The following is an 18558-nucleotide window of genomic DNA, read 5'->3' on the forward strand; positions in this document are numbered from 1 at the left end:
CGGAACTAGACATCGAGAAAATAAATGCGGAAAATCCTCTCGTTCGCGTGACGGGGGGTTGAAATATCTCTCTTATTCACCCCGGTACCCTATTGTTTTTTGTCGCCATCACATTGAACACATATCCCCATATCTTCAAATTTTTTCAAATTTTTCTTGCGTTCCCAGGGGGTTGAAAGGTTCAATTTAATCAAAACTCCATAAGAGGCGGTGTATAAGACTGATTTTGTTTATTTAATTTCTCGATATCCATAAGTTCTAAAATTTTAAAATTGTCACCGATGTTCACCATCTGTCTAATACTATTAATTAAAAAAATTATAACTTTGTTGGTGAATGTCAATTTTCAAGGTCATCGCCAAATTCACTTGGCACCCTTAACTCTAGTCTGGTCACCTGACGGGAAAATGCGACTTTAGTCATCTTCACGGGAGAGTGCCGCCGTGTTATTTAGGCTCCAGCGTTGCCGAATCCACTCTACACTTCCCGGGCGCGTTTAGCGAGTTCCTAGCAACGTCGCGCAACAGGCAATTTCATTTAACACGGGAAAAAATTGTTCACCTGTTGGAAATAATTTGTTTTCTCCCAGAATTAAGGATACAATATTGAAAAAAAAATACTAGAATTTTCCAGACACTTCAATTGATGAATTCAATTTTTCTCAAATGTTTCCGGTCAACCAGTCGATGGCAAGGTGAATAAAACGACGTGTTGAGGCAATTCCCTCGCATGGTGACCAGTCTAGGGTTAAAAAATGACAGGGTACCGACAGTGTTACCAGATTGTGACGTCACCCCATTTAAAATTGTACAGGTTTTGGCTATAAATCGCCAAAATCTGGCAACCCTGGGTACCGATGTGTACCCTCTCGCCATTGAGATTGGAACTAGTTAGATTTTTTTTTCGTCACTAGGCTTGATAAATCGCGATAAACCTTCGCTCGGTTAAATCGCGGCTAAATCGCGCTCATATATTGAATAATGATTCAATTTTTTCGACCATGTAAAGGGGTTTGGTGCTCTATAGACCTTAATGAGATCATCACCCTGGATTGGTCCAGCCATCAAAGCTGGCGTGGCTAATTAAACTCCACAGGCCAATGGTAACGTTCTCGTCCTAAAAATACTCACATCTCACTTGTAGGTGGGGATTAACTATTCCCTAAGGAAACAATGTCTCACATGAGTCTCGTCAGTTCACATTAACTCGAAACTCGTAACTTTTCTCAACTTCGCAACTGCCTCCACCCACGTAGGATTCGCAAACAATCAGAACATCTCAATTGAAATTCAAAAGCAAAAAAATCGTAAAAATTCGTGAATTTTATTTTTCACAATTAAATTTGCAAAAGATTTAAATGGATCGGAATGCCGATGATTTTTCGATGTCGCGGGGCTCGGAGCAGCGCCTGAGAAGCCCCAAATGCGCGAGATGCCGAAATCACGGGATAATTTCGGGATTGAAAGGACATAAGCGGTCGTGTGCGTGGAAGGACTGTCGTTGTGCGTGTTGTCTTCTTGTTGTGGAGAGGCAGAGGGTGATGGCAGCTCAGGTGGCCCTGCGGAGGCAGCAGCAGGCGCAAGGAGCAATCGGATGTGATGGGATGGGGCAGGACGAGGCTTATCAGCGGCCGGAGGTGTCCACTTCACCGGAGAGCTCCGCCGCTTATCAGAGGAGATTGAGAAACTTTCAGAGGCATCATCAGCTCCAGGTGACACAGACCAGGATCAGTGTCACACAGAATTTTCAGAGCCTGGGGAGTCCCCATATCTCGACTCCTCGTAAGTTGCTATTTCACACGGAGAGAAATATTCAATAAAAATTTTTGGGGGTTTAATGATGAGGAAGTTGAGAGAATGGTGATGTTGGCCTGTGGTAATGTTGATTTTCTGATGATCTATTTGGAATTTTTAGACTGATTAAAGTAGCTCTACCCTTACGGTAAATTCAAAGATTATTGAAACCTGCAAAAAAATTGCAGAAAACTCGATTAGATTCGGAATTCCAATTTTTTTTTNAATTATCGTTTGGGTGTTTCAAAGAAGAAATGTTTAAAAATTAGGATTTGACCCAGTGTCTTATGTGAAAATCAACATTTCCATTGTAATCAAAGATTACAATCTGATTTTTTTTCATTAAATGTGAAAAAATCAAGAATTTTTTTGACACATAAAAAATAATCCACGGTTTTGCAAACAAGTTTTATTATTAATTTATAAGAGGGAAATGTTTGAAAAAGTATCAATATTTTGCGAAATTTAATTTAGATAATACTGACCGGGTATGAATTTTTTCAAATTTTTTCCATGCAATTTAGTTGAAAAATTTAAAAACGGAAAATATCCAAAAGTACAGCGTAGCCCGGCCGAAGGGTAGAGCTACTTTAAAGTGCCCTGATGAAGAGCTCTTAGGGTGCTCGAAACGTCGCCATGAAAGAATTAGTTTTTTTGACACACGGAGAGAAATATTCAATAAAAATTACGTATCTTTTCCATAATTCTGGAGCGAAATGTGGTTGTAGGAAATTTTACGGAACTGAAAAATTACGATACCGTCACTCAAATTTTCTGAGTCGATTCCGTAATCGGTGAGTGAATTGCGAGTTCCGTAATTTTTACGAAACATTTCTCTCCGTGCAGTTTAACTATTGATCAGCGCGGAATTCAACTTCCCACATTCTTCAATAAATTCAACTGTCAAATTGAATTATGGATAATGATTGACTCTGGAATGTAAACAACAGCGCCCCGTAGATACTAAAATGTTGTTAGTGTTAAGATACACAAATGCGACTCAAATATAGACTTTACGAGGTTTTCATTTACAGTTGTACCCACCTTTTGTATTCCCTCACTCGTACTAATGTAAATATATAAGTTACACCTCCTTTCACGCTGTCAAAATAAACCCATCTCACTGTTGGAACATATTTTTCATTTCAGTCATTCCAAATGGACACCTACTTGGCCTATCGTGTGTCGAGAGTGAGGAAAAAAAAACTCCGAGTGCCACCGTTGATCTTCAAACGTTCTATCCATCCTACGTTACTCATCCCGCCTTACCCTGGATCAACTATTTTCCAGAGACCAATGCGGAATTTAATAGTTCAGGTTTTCGCTCTCCTGATCATTTTGATGAACATTCGGATAGTCATTCCGATGATAACACGAAAAAACCGAGGATTTCCTTCAGCGTTGAGTCAATAATTGGTACAAAATGAATTAAAATACTTATACTTAATACTTATATTTTATAATAAAATTAAAAAGTCAATAAAAAAATTATAAATAAAATTGGAAATAAAAAAATCATGAGGACTTGACGAGGATTTCCCTGGAAGTTGAAACGTTGGGACAATTTAGACTTCGAGAGATTTCTTCACGTCATTAATTTATACTAAAATTGCTGAGGACCGCTGAGGCCATAACTTACAACATCAAAAAATCATGAAAAAATAATGACTTTGATTGAATGAAGCAATTGTGTAGAATAAATTGAAGACAATTAATTAATCAATTCAATAAATAGGTATTGATATTCGAATTTAATGGAGAGTGAATGAAAAAAACATGTTTTTTGTTTCCCCTTTGCATTTTATTTTTTTTTTAATTTATAAAAAATTCTTTTACACTGTGAATACTCTCATTACCGCTAATACAGCGTGCCAATCATGCATTGTATTAAATATTCAACTCTGTCTTCCATTTTTTCAAAGTTAAACTTCACTTTTTTATCAAATGAACTATCAGTAACAGTGATAAACTTATTTAGTGTAAAAACAGTAACTTCTTGGAGTTTTAATCATCCTTTTGTACCTAAGTTTATTCATAATCAATGATCATTTTGTGATTAAGTGAATTTTTGTACTGAAGAAGAACATTCACTGTATTTTTCATTAATTTGTTACAAGGGATAATTATTTTATTGATTTTCTTTCTGTTTAATTTTTGGCAGAATTGTGGAAAATGGGGGTCTGTTCAGTTTTGCTGCTCCACTTAATCACAAAAATTTATTGCATCTATTTATCACCTTCGAGTATCTTACTGCAACGCTTCATATACAAATTCATCTGGGAGTAATCGTTTAACGTCGTGCGAATTAATTCGTTGAGGATGTTTGGCCATTCGCGTTCGAGGATTTGAAGCTTTTGAATTGCATCGATTGTTTGGTCTATTAAATTCGATAAGTGGACTTTGCCTTTATGTCGAGCAATGAGATCCTCCTGAAATCAATGGCGAGTGAAATTATCGAGTCAGACCATCGCAGTATGAGAGATATTTTGTGTACAAGGTGTCAAATAGTATACAGAAGTGCCCAAATTCTTGACTGCAATTCGAACAATACCTATGAAGTAATAACAACAATGTGGAGCCTAATAATAAGTTTAATCTGGAGAGCTAAGGCATTTACACATATAAATAGTAGCAAATAAATAGTTTACAGGGGATAATTGATGCTTGAGTCTATTTTTACCTGTGTTACATTACCACGACGCCACTGCAGTGCTTCCTTGGCCACGACATTTCTCAATGCAGGATCACTGCTGAATAAAAACTGTTTGGCAGTGATTTGTTCCCCATTATGTCTCTGGGCCTTTTCCAAGTGTAATCTTTGCAGTAAAGGCTGCAACAACGACTCTGGCAGTGACCACATCACAATGTCAGTCAGTCCAGAATATTCTTCATTCGCTAATTCAATATCACGTTCTGTTATCTATCAAAAATAATTAATTACTCCGCAATTTTCAAAGTGTATCGCACTCTAAGGTTCGGCCGATATTTCTCCATAATTTTCGCCGTTTAGCTAACCGTATGGTACGAGGAATGGGTGAATAGGGGAATTAGAAAGAATGGACTTGGGATTCGACGAATGGTCATTTGATGTTCAGCCGACATTTGGCCGTGGATGGGTCGCCGAGACTTGGCATGCCAATTCTAGGCCGAGGCCGGGATACTTGAGGGGTTGAATATTCTCCAAAAAGTGAACTCCTATCTTACCTCTTTCCCATTAATAACTTTGAGTCCCCAATGCGCCAACCTAAAAACCGCGTAAATTCTCCAATCCTTAGAGATAATGGGATTCCCCTCAGCCTCGATCTGAATGCTGGCCAACCCTTGGACCTCCGCGAGCGCATTCAACTGCCCCAGATGACTGATGTTAGTTTCCTTAAATATAAAATGTTCAGCATTCGGGAACCGAATCTTCAATTTGTTTAATACTGTGGCAATCCCGTTGAACTGCACGTAATTGAATTTAACTACATTAACATCGTCGGCTTTTGTTACGTCCCAGGGTCGGTCGATGAAGCGCAATGCACCCTGGCCGTAGACGTTCAGGCACCGTCCAACGATTTCTACTAAGTAATCACCACCTGGGAACAGATCGATCATAACAATCAATCTTGCAATCCCGTTTCTGGCGATAAGGATTGAAATGGTTATATCGCAAAAACTAATTGAGCGGGATTTTTTTCTTCATTTTTTTTCGTATTCCCGAGGAAAAATGGTACGGAAAAAATATGTCAAATACCGGCGCCAAATGAATCATAATTATCCCTGGGGAACGCTGTCATTTTTCACATTTTTCCATTAAAACTCATTATTCATAGTGAAAATTCAAATGCAAAATTTTGAAATTTTTTTTTAATTCAGAAAATTTCCGATGCATGCACGGAAAGAAATATTCAATAAAAATTAGGTATCTTTTCCGTAATTCCGAAGCGACAGGTGGTTGTAGGAAATTTTCTCTCCATGGAGAGAAATGAGCAGTAAAAATTACGGAACTCACAGTTCGCTCACCAATTACGGAATCGACTCAGAAAATTTAAGTGGCGGTATCGGAATTTTTGACAGGAGATTCAGGTAAAAATTACGAATCGCTCTGGAAAAATTCCAACCACATTTCGCTCTGGAATTACGAAAAAGATACATAATTTTTATTAAATATTTCTCTTCGTGTGGAAAATTGTATTACATAGATGTTTTTTTAAATCAGTCACATGAAAACTGTAAAAACAAAAAAATGGGAACCCAAAAATAGAAAAAATAGTGATCCTCTGTAGCAAAAGGTCTCAAATCTTCATAGTTAGCTCATTTTTGTGTGGTTAACAAAATATAAACGAAAATTCAAAATCGACATTTTGAGGCCCAAAACCCATGACATTTTTGTGGAATGTCTCACATACAGTAGTCTCCCTATGATTTCAGTAGGAGAAGTTGCCTTCCCCCACCACTGAGTCCGTTAACGTATAGTGGGAAGTGCGTGAACCCCTCTGCGCGACACGACCGCGCAGTGCCGCTACAGGAAAAGTGCAACAGCCAGGTTCCACTCCCTCTCCGTTTCTCTCTTCTCAAGTCACGCACTTCATGGAAGAATGGGGGATTCCCCGACGTTTCAGTACGCATAATTTTCACCCTCGACCCCGAAATGATAGAGAAATTTGTATATTTACTGTTGGAAATTTTTGGACATTTCCCGGAAAATATGGTAGTAATTCTCATGAGAGTGAGATTGCATCCGATTTAAGAGAAAAAATGATTATGAAATTTCAAGTTTTAGATAGAATTCAAGGAAATTCATGTGTTTTCAGTGGTAGTGAGACGCAAATTTCACAACTTGGTTGAATTTGCAATGTCACATGAATATTCACAAACAAAATGACATGAATATTCAATTTTTCCCTGAAATTTCCTAATTTTCCCAAATTTTCATGAAATAATTGAACTAAAAAATCAAGATTCTATTGATTTTCAGATCATCCGACCCAAAAATCAATGGACTCTGTGATTTTTCAAAGACAAAATTCCCTGAAATTTCAGTGGAAATTGAGCATGGTAAAATTTTTCGGAATCTGACACGGAAAATTCAGAGCCTCAACTCCATACCTTGTTCCTTCTCCTTAGGAGTATTGACAACAGGTGGTGGCGTAGCTACCGCGACCGCCCTGTGCTTCGCCCTGGCAGTGGCCGCCCTGTTATTCTTATAATGCACCATTTTCTTGATCCCCGCGCTCTTAACCCTGCCCCTGTCATCCTCGGAGTCCTCCAAGTCATCAGCCTTAGTCGTAGAGCTGCTGCTGCTCTCAATCGTCGACTTATTACTGTCCAAACTACTAGTCTTCAAATGACTCAAGCTGAACAAGTCCCCACTTTCCTTCCCGTTCTCTACGAGACTGTAGAACCCCCCAGTGGAGTTTGCCTTCACATGTGCCCGGAATATCTTCATGTTGCCCTTCCCCGCGTCATCCCTCCTGCTGCCAAGAGGACCGTTACAATAACTGTAGACATTGGGCTTCTCCCCATCGACGGAGGCAGCTCTGGAACATTTCAATAAATGGCTTCTGAGGCCTGTCTTGAGGCTCTCGTGGCTCTCTGAGCTTTCGAGCTCAGAATCGGTCGTCATGTCCATGCTATCCATCATCAGACACTTGGGGTTCCTCAAGCCCTCACTAATCTTGCTATTCGTGAGATTATTGATAATGGGAACTAGAATCGGCGGCAGTTTGAAGTCAAGAGCATTGACTTTGTTGATGTTGTCGAGTCTGAACAGTCCGTCGGAGGAGTTGCTGCGCTTTTTGAACTGAATCTTCTTGGCTTCGACTTTCTCGTTGATTGAAGTCAGAGAGCCGAAGCCTCGGCTCTTGGTCTCTTCCAGGCTCTTGAGCTTCACGGTGTCGAATTTGCTGGAGTTCTGGAGGTTCAGCCCGCGGATTTTCTCGTTCTTGATGCCGTTGGTCTTGGTGGAGTTGCTGGTGAAACACTTTGTTTGCGAGCGGAGAAGCTCCCAGTTAGTTTTGGCATTGGTGATCACTTCTTCTCGGCGGACATTCACGCAGACTTGGGTGCTGAGGTCCAGGAAGGCTGAGTTTGATTGCTCCTTCGTCGTGCGCCAGGCCATCGCTGCTCTTCGGACCTGCTCGTTCACCTGCGCATGGTTGATTGAGGTGTGACTACACTGAGAAAAATATCTGTTTTCCGGAAAAAACCATTTACTTGGGAGAAGTATTTATTATTTTTCTGTACTGCTTCTCACGGTTTCTCGTCTGAAAATTGGTATTGCAGACATCCCAAACTCGAAAACTTGAAAATCACTATAAAAAAATCTTGTCCCGGGCTGCTGCGATGGGGTTTTTTTACTCGTGTGGTTGGCTAGTCCTCGCCTTCGGCTCGGACGCCAACGTCGCACAAGTAAAAAAACCCATCGTAGCAGCCCGGAAAAATACTATTTTGACACTGCTGCTACGTGCCGAAAAGTGCCTTTTCGTTTACTCGTACCCGAAAAGCAAACGAAAAATCGTCGATGTCTTCACCTTAGCTACACGCGCCCAGGATCATTTACCTCCCAAAGCTTCCATTCGGAAAAGTACGAAATTGACTCGGTCATTCCTCACCTGCATTGTCGACAGCACTTGAAGATTGGGTAGATAAGAAACTAGGAATGAAACACAGTCGGCACTCAAGGTCACTGGGTTCCCATCAATCGTGACTTCTCTGATCTGGAGGGACTTGGCCAACGACCCCATGTCCTCAATCTTCTGGATGTCGTTGTTGCTCAGATAGAGTTTCTGAAGCTGAGGAGTTTCTCCAAACCCCAGGAGCTTCTTTATCTTGTTCCTCTTCAGATTCAATTCCTTGAGGGAAGACAGCCCATGGAAGTCGTTGAACCCGATAGTCTTCACGTTGTTCCCGGCAAGATTCAGGACTTTTAACGACGAAAGCTCCTCGAGCCCGGACACCTGGACGATCTGGTTTCCATGGAGATCTAGAACCTCCAGTTTCGTGAGGGGCTTCAGTCCCTCGATTTTCTTAATCCGATTTTTACCGATCAGCAGGACCCGCAGGTTCTCCAGGGGGGTGAGATCGCAGATCTTCTCGATCTGATTGTCGTAGAGGTCTAGGAACACGAGTTTCGTTAGATGAATGAAGTTGTCCCCCTCGATTCTGGAGAGGAGGTTGTGCTGGAGCGACATGAGGCGGAGTTTGGGCTCGCCGAATATGTCGGGAAAGGTCGTGAGACCGCGACGATCCAGGCAGATTCTGTCCGGATTTTTCTCGCGCTCTTGGGGCGTTCGGGAGGCCACCACTGATCTGCCCTCTCCCGCCTGCTGCAGTGCGACGACATCACAGCCTCCGGTCTCCGCATCTTCGAAGGCGAACGTTGAACCCGCAGAACTGCCACGAAAAAGGGGATTAAGGTGTTTCGTGCGAAATAGGGAAATAATGAGATTCATCTGGAATTCGTGTGAAATGTTTGTAATCACAATTGAATTGTCTGTGAATTTTCATAGAATTTTTTTAGATGTCCTTTTCAAGTTATTAACGATTGAAGTCGATTCTTATACATGGGCTCTTATGGAGATTTTTCTGTTTAGCATGAAACTATTGTATCCGCTCAGATGGTAACGTAGGTCCTTGCAAAACAGAATTTTTTTATAGAAGCCCATGTATAAGAAGCGACTTCAATCGTTGATAACTTGAAAAGAACATCTGAAATAATTCTGTGAAAATTCATAGACAATTCAATTGAGATTATAAAAATAAATTCATTATAATTAATTATAATTATTTCAATTGTAATTATTATTGTGACTATATTATTGTTGATAACTTGAAAAGGACATCTGAAAAAATTCTGTGAAAATTCATAGACAATTCAATTGAGATTATAAAAATAAATTCATTATAATTAATTATAATTATTTCAATTGTAATTATTATTGTGACTATATTATTGTTGATAACTTGAAAAGGACATCTGAAAAAATTCTGTGAAAATTCATAAACCATTCAATTGAGATTATAAAAATAAATTCATTATAATTCATTATAATTAATTATAATTATTTCAATTGTAATTATTATTGTGACTATATTATTAGCTCAGATCCAACGCAGTTCCGTGCTAAATAGAAAAATCTCCATAGGAGCCCATGTATAAGAAGCGACTTCAATTGTTCATTACTTGAAAAGGAAATTTGAAAAAATTCTAGGAAAATTCATAGACAAGTCAATTATGATTATAAATGTTCTACATGAATTCCAGATGAATGTCATTATTTACCTTTTTCGCACGAAACACGTTAATGCACAATTAGAATGGAAAACCCGATAATTCGATCATTTCGGCCCATATAGAAAAAAATTCATAGAAAAAGCTGGCGAATTCGCTAGGAAATTCTATTGGATTTCCACTTGACTTGGAAATTCTGTCAGTTGTTCGCCGATTTTATCGAAAAATCACGCAGCTTTCCTGCGTGTTTTTTAAAATAGGAAATGGTCAATAGAAGAAATCAAAAGAATTTAATATTTTATACAACTTCCTCGACGTCAATTTTATAATTTTTTTCTTTCAGTCCATTTTTTCATTAATTTTTTTTGCATGAAAAGGTTTAATAAAAAAACCAAGGAAATTCGCTAGGCATTTCTATTGAATTTCTATTAGTTTTTGAGCGATTCTATTGAAATGTTCATTAGAAAATATTCTATAGAAAAAAATCAAAAGAATACGATTTTTCCATACAACTTAGTCTATTGAGATATTTTATATAGAACTTTGGCTCACATTTTCCAAGTTTTTTCGTTTGATTCTCTGGATGAAAAGAAAAAAAAATAGAATGAAAAAAATTGAGAAAATTTGAGACGAGGCAATTCTACAGAAAATATCTGAAGAGAACAAGTTATATGGAAACATCAAATTCTATCAACTTGCTCCATTGAACATTTCAACAGAAAACCAACAGAATTTTCCAACGAGTTCGCTACGTTTATCTACAGAATAAACAGAACAGACAGAATAAACGATTTTAAAAAATGCTAAAAAATTCAAAAACTTACTTCAGAGAGCTGTAAGTACGCTTAGTCAATTTTAATGGAGCGGGTGCACCAGGCAGAATAGGTAAAGCTGGTGCAATCGTAAAAAACTGATTGTCCTCCTCAGTATCAGCATGAACAGTTGCCGATTTTCCCCTCACGTTAAACGTCAATTTTTTGGCCTTAATTCAATGAAATAGTAAAAAAACACCTGTTTTGATTTAAATTAGGAACCTCGCCTCACCGCTAATTACTCAGAGGGGATTTCTAACGGGGTCTGTTGCTAGGGATACGACAACATAAACTTGCAATCTATTTTTCTGACTTCACCAGAATTGAAGGGTGAGTCATTACTATTTACCTGGGACTTGGTACAATTGCTTATTGGCATTACATAACCACCGATGTGATGCCCCTCGTCGACGAGCCTCCAGCGAATTGTCGTCACGATTTTGTCATTGACGTTTGGTTAAATAGCTATTGGGTTGGGTATGTACATATTTTTGTGACAGCTATGGATATTGGCATTATCCATATCGTTAGGGATTGAGTTTATTACTGTTTGTTTGTCATTGCGCTGTTGTGAAGTATTGGGGGGAGTGTTTGAATTATTCCCGCCTTTGTTTGACATTTTTTGAATTTTTTTGCGACGGCTGGAGGGGGAGTTGGAGGTGATAACAATGACTTGGAATTGTGATGATGGGATAGAAATGGAATGTTCTTATTTTTTCCGAATGGAGACATTGTGTTCGTCAAATTCAAAATTTTCAATTTGTTGAGCCAGCATAAATAGATTACGCAGATGCATAGGGGAGGGTGGGGTAAAATGGACACTTTAGACTTTTTAAAAATTATTCATAACTCAGAAACAAATTTATCAATCGAGCTAAGTTTAGCCTCACCACAAAGGGAAAGAGTTGTTCTTTGTATTGAAAAAAAATTATTAAATTTCATCAACATTTCGTGTAGTTGGTTCGTATGTTGGTGTAGATCTACGGAGGGATGGTTTCAATCACGGATAATTATATGTAGCTTTTTCGGGAGTTCGATCATGACATGTCAGGATATGTCTGTGTGAAAGAAACCGAGTTGATCGTATTTAGTATCCGAGATATTCACGGTTTTCCATCGATAACGGCCGTATAAATTAACATTGAATTATTTTCTGATCTTCGATACCAACATCATTTCCAACGGAACATGTGTTGATCCTCAATTGATGTTTTCATGGATTTCGACTTATCTCCGATTGATTCTCGATGGAAATTTCCATCCCTTTTCAATAAAAAAAAATTCATGGATTTTCAAAAGTTTTCAGCATTTCCCACGCATTTCTCCGTAGTAATACTATAGAAATTTGTATACGTGAAATAACATATGGGTTCAAATCAACTTACAATAATAACGGGATGAATCATATAAAATCCATCATAGTGATGTGTTCGATCTCATATCAGAAAAATAAAGAGAAAACAGTGAAAAAAAAATTGTTTTCATTCTTCCACTATCGGAGAAATATTTGTGGAAAAAAGTCGCATGCGCCAAATAAAATTGTCCTCCAAAGTTGAGTCAAAATGGAAAATTTCAAACGTAAGGTACGTTCTGACATGAATAAACACAATTACACAACTTATGGAGGCACAATGCATCTCCTTCTTTACGATAATTGCAATTGAAATTGACTTCTCTTTTATTTTTTTTGCATTCAATTATCTTTTTTTGTATAAACAAGGTTTTAAAGTTAATTGTGGCAGTTTCTGATTTTTCATGGTGACTTCGGAAATTTTTTTGAAGTCCATAAAGTAAAATAAATTGTGGGACAAGTCCTTCCAGGTATTTTTGAATCCAAAGCTGGCTAGTAGATTTATAAACTCCTCGATATTGTCGAATCGACTCTCGACCTCTGCAATTTTCAAAATTCCCCTGCAACAGAGCACAAGAAGTTGAATTTCCATACATATTTACGACAGCAAATTGGAATCTACAGAACGTTAATGTAGAACTGTCTTACTCTTTTTTCAACACTCGATTCGCCTCTCGAAGATAATCATTGAGATTAGTACCCATTAGAGACAAACAAAATACTACAACATTGACTCCACCGATCAGAAGAGGAGTGTGAGCCATGTCACAAGCTGTGACTCTATCATTCAGCGCTACGAGATCAATGGAATGGACCTTTTGACTGACAGAAGCTGCTAATCTGGCCTCTCCACATCCAAAATCAGCAATTATCCAATCTTTAGGCCTATAAACATTTTAAAAAATCATCAACAAAATTTTTAATAGATTCTTTTCAGTGAATAATTAAGTAATAAAGAAGTGAGGTGAAAGGAAGGAAAAAATGTTCAATTTTTTTTGCAAACATCTCCGAAATTATTATATTATATACGGATAATTCAATGCTAATTTATATAATAACATTTTTAAGAAAGTTTCAGGGAAATAGTAATAGTTGCGAAAACTTTTCAAAATTCAATATGTGAAAATTATCAGTAAATTTTTAATTTTTCTAAATGACTAATTCCATTTTGATGCCAATTTTTGAGTGATCGTTAAAGAAACGATTTTTGGAAAAATATCAATTTTTTTGAATCTGTATGAAAAAACGAATTTTAATCGGTGTCAATGAATAGAGCTTATTAAAGTCTATATTCATCGAAAAATTCATGAAATTCGATTGATCTCTTATTTTAAAAAATCGTGAAAAAAATGACGCCATCTAAAAATTGCATATTCGGTCTTTTTAGACCATATTAATTACCCTAACAATTGGAAATTGAAATTTGAACGATTGCAAAGCTGCGATTGTCATCTAATATTAAAAACAAACCATGGACCTGTAAAATCAGTCTTCTTACATTTTTTTTACTGCAGTAATGATGACATCGAGTGGATTCACAGGCCACTGGTTTACCTGCCGCTGGTACCCATCGTGATAAGCCTTGAAAGCCTCTGGATCCTCCTTGAACATCTGCTTTGAAACTGTCGAATCATTCTTGTAGAGCTCTTCATTCAGATATCTGAATCTTGATGCCCTCAACTGGGCGACCATTCTCTCCCTCAGGCTCTGGGGTTTTTCCACCACTCCTTTATTCTTCACCTCCAACAGATGTGCCAATTTGGTGACATTTATTTTTGTTTTCCCACTGAGATTTAATCTAACGATCTTTCGTTTTGATTCTTGTTTATTCTCAGGCTTCAACTTTTTACTCAAATTCGGTTTCGAGATGCTCCTCTGCTCATTTCGTTCGTCAGCATTTCGTTTATTCTTCTTCGACTTTGGCTTTAGCTTTTTAGGAGATTTTGATGGGTTTTGGGAGCTCTGAGAATTTTTTTCAGGAGAAAATTTTGGTTTCTTGGATTTTGGGCGTTCGTTGGGGTTCGAGGACAATGATTTTTGCTTCAGGGATTTGAAGAATTGTTTATTCGTCGTTGCTTGCTTTTTGGATTCTGCAGGATTCTTCTTGGTAGACTTCTTCGTGGAGTGAACATTCTTGTCGATTTTGGAGTTCAACGTCTTCTGGTTTATGACTTGGAGATTTTTTTTCAGAGAGAGTATTTGGTCTTTGGCTGGGTCAGTGGGGGCTGTGTTCTGTTGAGGGGATTTAGAGTTTTTGAGCTTCTTCTTGTCACGATTCTTCCTCTTCTTTTGAGAATTTGTCTAAAAAATAGAAGAATAACTAGAATGAGGGGGATTAATTCGGCTTTTTCCATTGTTATGAATAACAATAGACAGATTTTTCTCTTTAGAATAGGGGAGATTGGGGTAGAAAGGACACTTGATTTTTTTTTAATGTTAATGAGGGGTTGAAATATTGATAAAATTCAATAATATTTCAAAGAACAATTCTTTCCCTTTGTGGTGAGCCTAAACTTAGCTCAATTAATAAATTTGTTTCTGAGTTATGAATAATTTTAAAAAGTCTAAAGTGTCCATTTTACCCCACCCTCCCCTACACTTCATTAGGTTTGCAGTCATTTCTTTCTGCAAATCAATCTAAATCTTTCATGTAAAGTTTGTATAGTTTTTGGTTTTCCTTACTCTTTTCTCCTATTTTGACATTCATTGATTTTTATTCCCGAATTATTATCAATTCGAGAATAAAATTATAAACTATAAATGATAAATTCGGAATTATTTGGCAGACAAAAAGTACAAAAAAATGTATAGAAAAACCTAGCGAATTCGCTAGAAAATTTTATTGAATTTCTATTATTCAACTTTTTATTAGTTTTTGGCTAATTGTATTGTAAAATTTCGCAGGTTATCTGCGCGATTTTTTTTCAATGGAAAATTTATTGAAAAACTTGAAAAGAAATTGTTGTCAGTGACCAATTGTCAATTATTTCGGGGTTAATTGTTCACTCCACTACATTGTTGTTGTCATTATTGTGTAGAGAGAATTCTTAACCCCAAAAAATAAATCTCACCTTCGTGAATAATTGCTTACTAAGGCTATCACCCACTTCACTCTTCTCCCAGTCGCTATTAGAAAGCGAAATCATTTTTAAACTTCGAAAACAACAAAAGCCAAACAACAAGTTTATTTATGTTTTTGTGGTGATGAATGGAGTGCACATGTCGCACAAGTTTTTATGATTCATTTCCCAAAATTCCTAGAACTCCCTAGGTATAAATATAAATAGTCTCTAGAAGGTGTGAAGTGGCCGAAGGAAAATGAGGATGAGTTTACTCCCGATTCTTTCTGTCTTTAGACAGACGAAACTCCTCGTCACACCTCTCCAATATGCAGTAACAAAGTGCGGATATGCAGCACCAGGTAAGATAGAAAATCATTGATTACGTTAATTGACGGGAGGAATATAAACAGAGGAACAAGTTGTCGGGGTATGTCGTCTCTCATAACCTATAAATTTTTTGCAATTATTTAGTCAGAGGTGCCAACATCACAAATTCATATTCATTACCGCGGGAAGTTTGAGGAAAATAGAGAAAATGTAATTCCAAAATGTAATAGGAAAATAGAATAATTAGGCGAGGGTGCGGTAAAACGGACACTAGACTTTTTTTTCAATTACTCATAACTCAGGAACAAATTTATCAATTGAGCTCAGTTTAGGCTCATTACAAAGGGAAAGAATTGTTCTTTGCGTTAAGAAAATTTATTAAATTTCATCAACATTTCAACCTGTTATTAACATTTTTAAAAAAGGCAAATGTGTCCATTTTACCCCAACCTCCCCTATATCAATCAATAAGATATCAGGAATGAGATATTGTAAGGATATCTCTATATAATCAAAAAAATAAGGGTGAGGGGGGGGGGGAAATTCAGGAGACGCTGAAATTTTGGNAGACACTTTTTTTCAATTACTCGTAACTCAGGAACAAATTTATCAATTGAGCTCAGTTTAGGCTCATTACAAAGGGAAAGAATTGTTCTTTGCGTTAAGAAAATTTATTAAATTTCATCAACATTTCAACCTGTTATTAACATTTTAAAAAAAGGCAAATGTGTCCATTTTACCCCAACCTCCGCTATATCAATCAGTAAAATATCAGTAATGAGATATGAGTAAGGATATCTCTATATAATCGCTCTATATAATTAAAAAAATGAGGGAGAGGGGGGGGAATTCAGGGGACGCTGAAATGTTGGGGNCGGACACTTTTTTTCAATTACTCATAACTCAGGAACAAATTTATCAATTGAGCTCAGTTTAGGCTCATTACAAAGGGAAACAATTGTTCTTTGCATTAAGAAAATTTATTAAATTTCTTCAACATTTCAACCTATTATTAACATTTTAAAAAAGGTAAATGTGTCCATTTTACCCCNACTACAACTTAAAAATATTCCCCTCAATATTATACTCATATATATATACTAGAAAAAATGCTGATTACTTTTGGGACTTCTCTTGAATTCAAGGTGATTGAAACGATGAATTTGTATTTTCATATTCAAATGTAAAAAAAATATCTTTATCAATACCGACTTCGTTTCACGGCGGGGATATTCTACCGTGAAGTTCGGGAGTTGTGGAAGAAAATCCTCACGGTCCCCCGGGTTGGCGAGCGGAGCGAGCAGGGCGGGGAGCCCCCTAGTGAATAATGTAATTAATAAGAATGTTCGAAAGGAAATATCGAGAGGGCCTGGATTTCAACGCGCTTGAAATCTTCGACTTTTAACAATTAATTATTAATTAATGAGCAATATTAAAAACGTTTATGAGCGAAAAATGAATTATTCAGGGCCCAAACTAGAGATTAGAAAATTGAAAAAAATTCATGCAAGTTCCCTATTGCATCGGGCGCATGTTCGAAATTTTCAGGCTACACGTAGATATTGTAATTCAACTACTTCGAACCTTCAATTTGGACAATTATAATGCTTCCATTGTCACCTGTCGGAAAATCGATTACTTATTATTGATCATATGTAGGATTAATTGACTATTATTTGTTTTTTTTTTCAGGAGCAGCACTTGGAAAGACCAAAAAAATGAAGAAAAGTCTGGCAGGTCCCGGAAAAGTCGTTCTTCCAGTGGAAACTGACACCAACAAACTAGTCAATTACGTCTGTGGCTCGAACATCTACAAAGAAGGCGAGGATATCAAACTGAAACCCGAGAGTGAGTACCCAGACTGGCTCTGGACGCTTTGGACTGAGAATCCTCCAGCACTTGAGGACTTGGACCCCAACACCAAAGCCTACTGGAGAAAATTACGAAAAATGGGGCTGAGGAGGAATAATATAAAATCACTTCATAAACAAAAGAAAACCTCTTACAGAATATAAATACATAATCATGTACACTAACTAATTAATCAACCATTCAGCTGTTAACTAAAATTTCATCAATAAAATTGTGAAAAACTTGACAAATATTAATTTTTTTTTTTATGCAAAAAGAGTCTCGATAATTTTCAACAGATGATTTTTTTGGCGCAAATAAGCTGTTTCTCTCTGCTGTTTTTCATTCAGTGTAGAGTAAACTGGTTGTATTTTGGGTCGGAAATTTTACTGCCTTTGAAATGGAATTGTTATCGACCCCCTGCCTCTCTTTGTTGTCAAGATATTGAATAAATATTGGAAGAAGGTATTAATTTACTTTGAACTGTTTATCCGCCCGGCGAAGTATTGATGCACTTAACGACACAATTCTCTCTATTCAAAGATCTTTTAGTTTTTGTGCGTAATTGGAAAAACTGTTTTTCAAGATATTCTGTATTATCCCCGGGCTACTTCACTCGGTCAAACCTTAGATGTTTTGAAGGTACAAATTATATGGAAAGTAGGATGCTATATGCTATGACTTTCCGTACCTCTATACGAGGGAAAGAATTAACAATCCACCTGAGTTCGAGTCTGGTGTGCCTCCGAATTTTTTAATTTGTGCATTGCTAATCATTCAATTGTTTCCCTCATATAGAGGTTCGGAAAGTCGAAAGGTAGCATATAGGGTAAGCTACCCAATAGATGGACACTGTCCTGTAGATGGACGAGCTACTTTTGGATAGGAAATTACGCAAAAAAATACTGAAATGTGAATTGTTGCTTGGCATTTTCACTAACTGTTGTGATGCATAACCCCTGAGTGACGATTTTTTTTCGATCAATTTTTTTTTTCAATTGCTAAAAAACAAACGTCCATCTACTGGGCGGTTTTCTTAGGCGTCCATCTACTGGGCAGTTTACCCTAACATCCTACTTTCCATATAATTTGTACCTTAAAAACATCTAAGGTTTGACCGAGTAAAATAGCCCGGGGATAATACTAT

At 37.3% G+C, this 18558-nt stretch overlaps 4 protein-coding genes across 5 annotated transcripts; 2 read left to right on the top strand and 2 right to left on the bottom strand.

Moving 5' to 3' along the window:
- Positions 1–1275: 1275 nt before the first annotated feature.
- On the top strand, positions 1276–3220 carry LOC107041772 (doublesex- and mab-3-related transcription factor A1). Its single transcript, XM_015262506.1, has 2 exons — positions 1276–1781; positions 2943–3220. The coding sequence occupies exons 1-2, from the start codon at positions 1358–1360 to the stop codon at positions 3218–3220; spliced, it is 702 nt and encodes a 233-aa protein (XP_015117992.1). The 5' UTR covers positions 1276–1357.
- Positions 3221–3640: 420 nt separating this feature from the next.
- Positions 3641–11305, bottom strand: LOC107041771 (leucine-rich repeat-containing protein 49). 2 transcript variants are annotated; one of them, XM_015262505.1, is made up of 8 exons: positions 11170–11305; positions 10833–10990; positions 8390–9170; positions 6885–7923; positions 5262–5371; positions 4998–5165; positions 4474–4713; positions 3641–4222 (listed from the first exon to the last, which is right to left on the bottom strand). In XM_015262505.1, exons 1-8 carry the CDS (start codon positions 11197–11199, stop codon positions 4019–4021), a joined length of 2730 nt encoding a protein of 909 aa, XP_015117991.1. In that variant the 5' UTR covers positions 11200–11305; the 3' UTR covers positions 3641–4018. The 2 variants fall into 2 exon arrangements, with proteins under 2 accessions (XP_015117991.1, XP_015117990.1); XM_015262504.1 differs by having other exon boundaries at positions 4998–5371.
- Positions 11306–12480: 1175 nt separating this feature from the next.
- Positions 12481–15722, bottom strand: LOC107041775 (ribosomal RNA-processing protein 8). Its single transcript, XM_015262509.2, has 4 exons — positions 15243–15722; positions 13670–14472; positions 12820–13056; positions 12481–12731 (listed from the first exon to the last, which is right to left on the bottom strand). Exons 1-4 carry the CDS (start codon positions 15315–15317, stop codon positions 12518–12520), a joined length of 1329 nt encoding a protein of 442 aa, XP_015117995.1. The 5' UTR covers positions 15318–15722; the 3' UTR covers positions 12481–12517.
- On the top strand, positions 15457–17662 carry LOC107041776 (39S ribosomal protein L54, mitochondrial). Its single transcript, XM_015262510.2, has 2 exons — positions 15457–15592; positions 17253–17662. The coding sequence occupies exons 1-2, from the start codon at positions 15490–15492 to the stop codon at positions 17573–17575; spliced, it is 426 nt and encodes a 141-aa protein (XP_015117996.1). The 5' UTR covers positions 15457–15489; the 3' UTR covers positions 17576–17662.
- The last annotated feature ends 896 nt before the right edge of the window (positions 17663–18558 follow it).

Source organism: Diachasma alloeum, unplaced genomic scaffold (genome assembly GCF_001412515.2).
Source record: "Diachasma alloeum isolate Michigan unplaced genomic scaffold, Dall2.0 Dall_scaffold_00379, whole genome shotgun sequence".
Taxonomy (NCBI): domain Eukaryota; kingdom Metazoa; phylum Arthropoda; class Insecta; order Hymenoptera; family Braconidae; genus Diachasma; species Diachasma alloeum.

What these genes read in the sequence shown, in the direction of transcription:
- LOC107041772 (XM_015262506.1), top strand. Translation starts at nt 1,358, where the DNA reads ATGGATCGGAATGCCGATGATTTTTCGATGTCGCGGGGCTCGGAGCAG. An exon ending in TCCCCATATCTCGACTCCTC is followed by an intron (nt 1,782 to 2,942) that starts GTAAGTTGCTAT and finishes TTTTCATTTCAG; the next exon opens with TCATTCCAAATGGACACCTA.
- LOC107041771 (XM_015262504.1), bottom strand. Translation starts at nt 11,199, where the DNA reads ATGCCAATAAGCAATTGTACCAAGTCCCAG. An exon ending in CGTACTTACAGCTCTCTGAA is followed by an intron (nt 9,171 to 10,832) that starts GTAAGTTTTTGA and finishes TTTTCGTGGCAG; the next exon opens with TTCTGCGGGTTCAACGTTCG. An exon ending in TCCTAAGGAGAAGGAACAAG is followed by an intron (nt 5,372 to 6,884) that starts GTATGGAGTTGA and finishes ATCTGTTCCCAG; the next exon opens with GTGGTGATTACTTAGTAGAA.
- LOC107041775 (XM_015262509.2), bottom strand. Translation starts at nt 15,317, where the DNA reads ATGATTTCGCTTTCTAATAGCGACTGGGAGAAGAGTGAAGTGGGTGAT. An exon ending in GTAAGCAATTATTCACGAAG is followed by an intron (nt 14,473 to 15,242) that starts GTGAGATTTATT and finishes TCTATTTTTTAG; the next exon opens with ACAAATTCTCAAAAGAAGAG. An exon ending in ATTACTGCAGTAAAAAAAAT is followed by an intron (nt 13,057 to 13,669) that starts GTAAGAAGACTG and finishes AAATGTTTATAG; the next exon opens with GCCTAAAGATTGGATAATTG.
- LOC107041776 (XM_015262510.2), top strand. Translation starts at nt 15,490, where the DNA reads ATGAGGATGAGTTTACTCCCGATTCTTTCTGTCTTTAGACAGACGAAA. An exon ending in GTGCGGATATGCAGCACCAG is followed by an intron (nt 15,593 to 17,252) that starts GTAAGATAGAAA and finishes TTTTTTTTTCAG; the next exon opens with GAGCAGCACTTGGAAAGACC.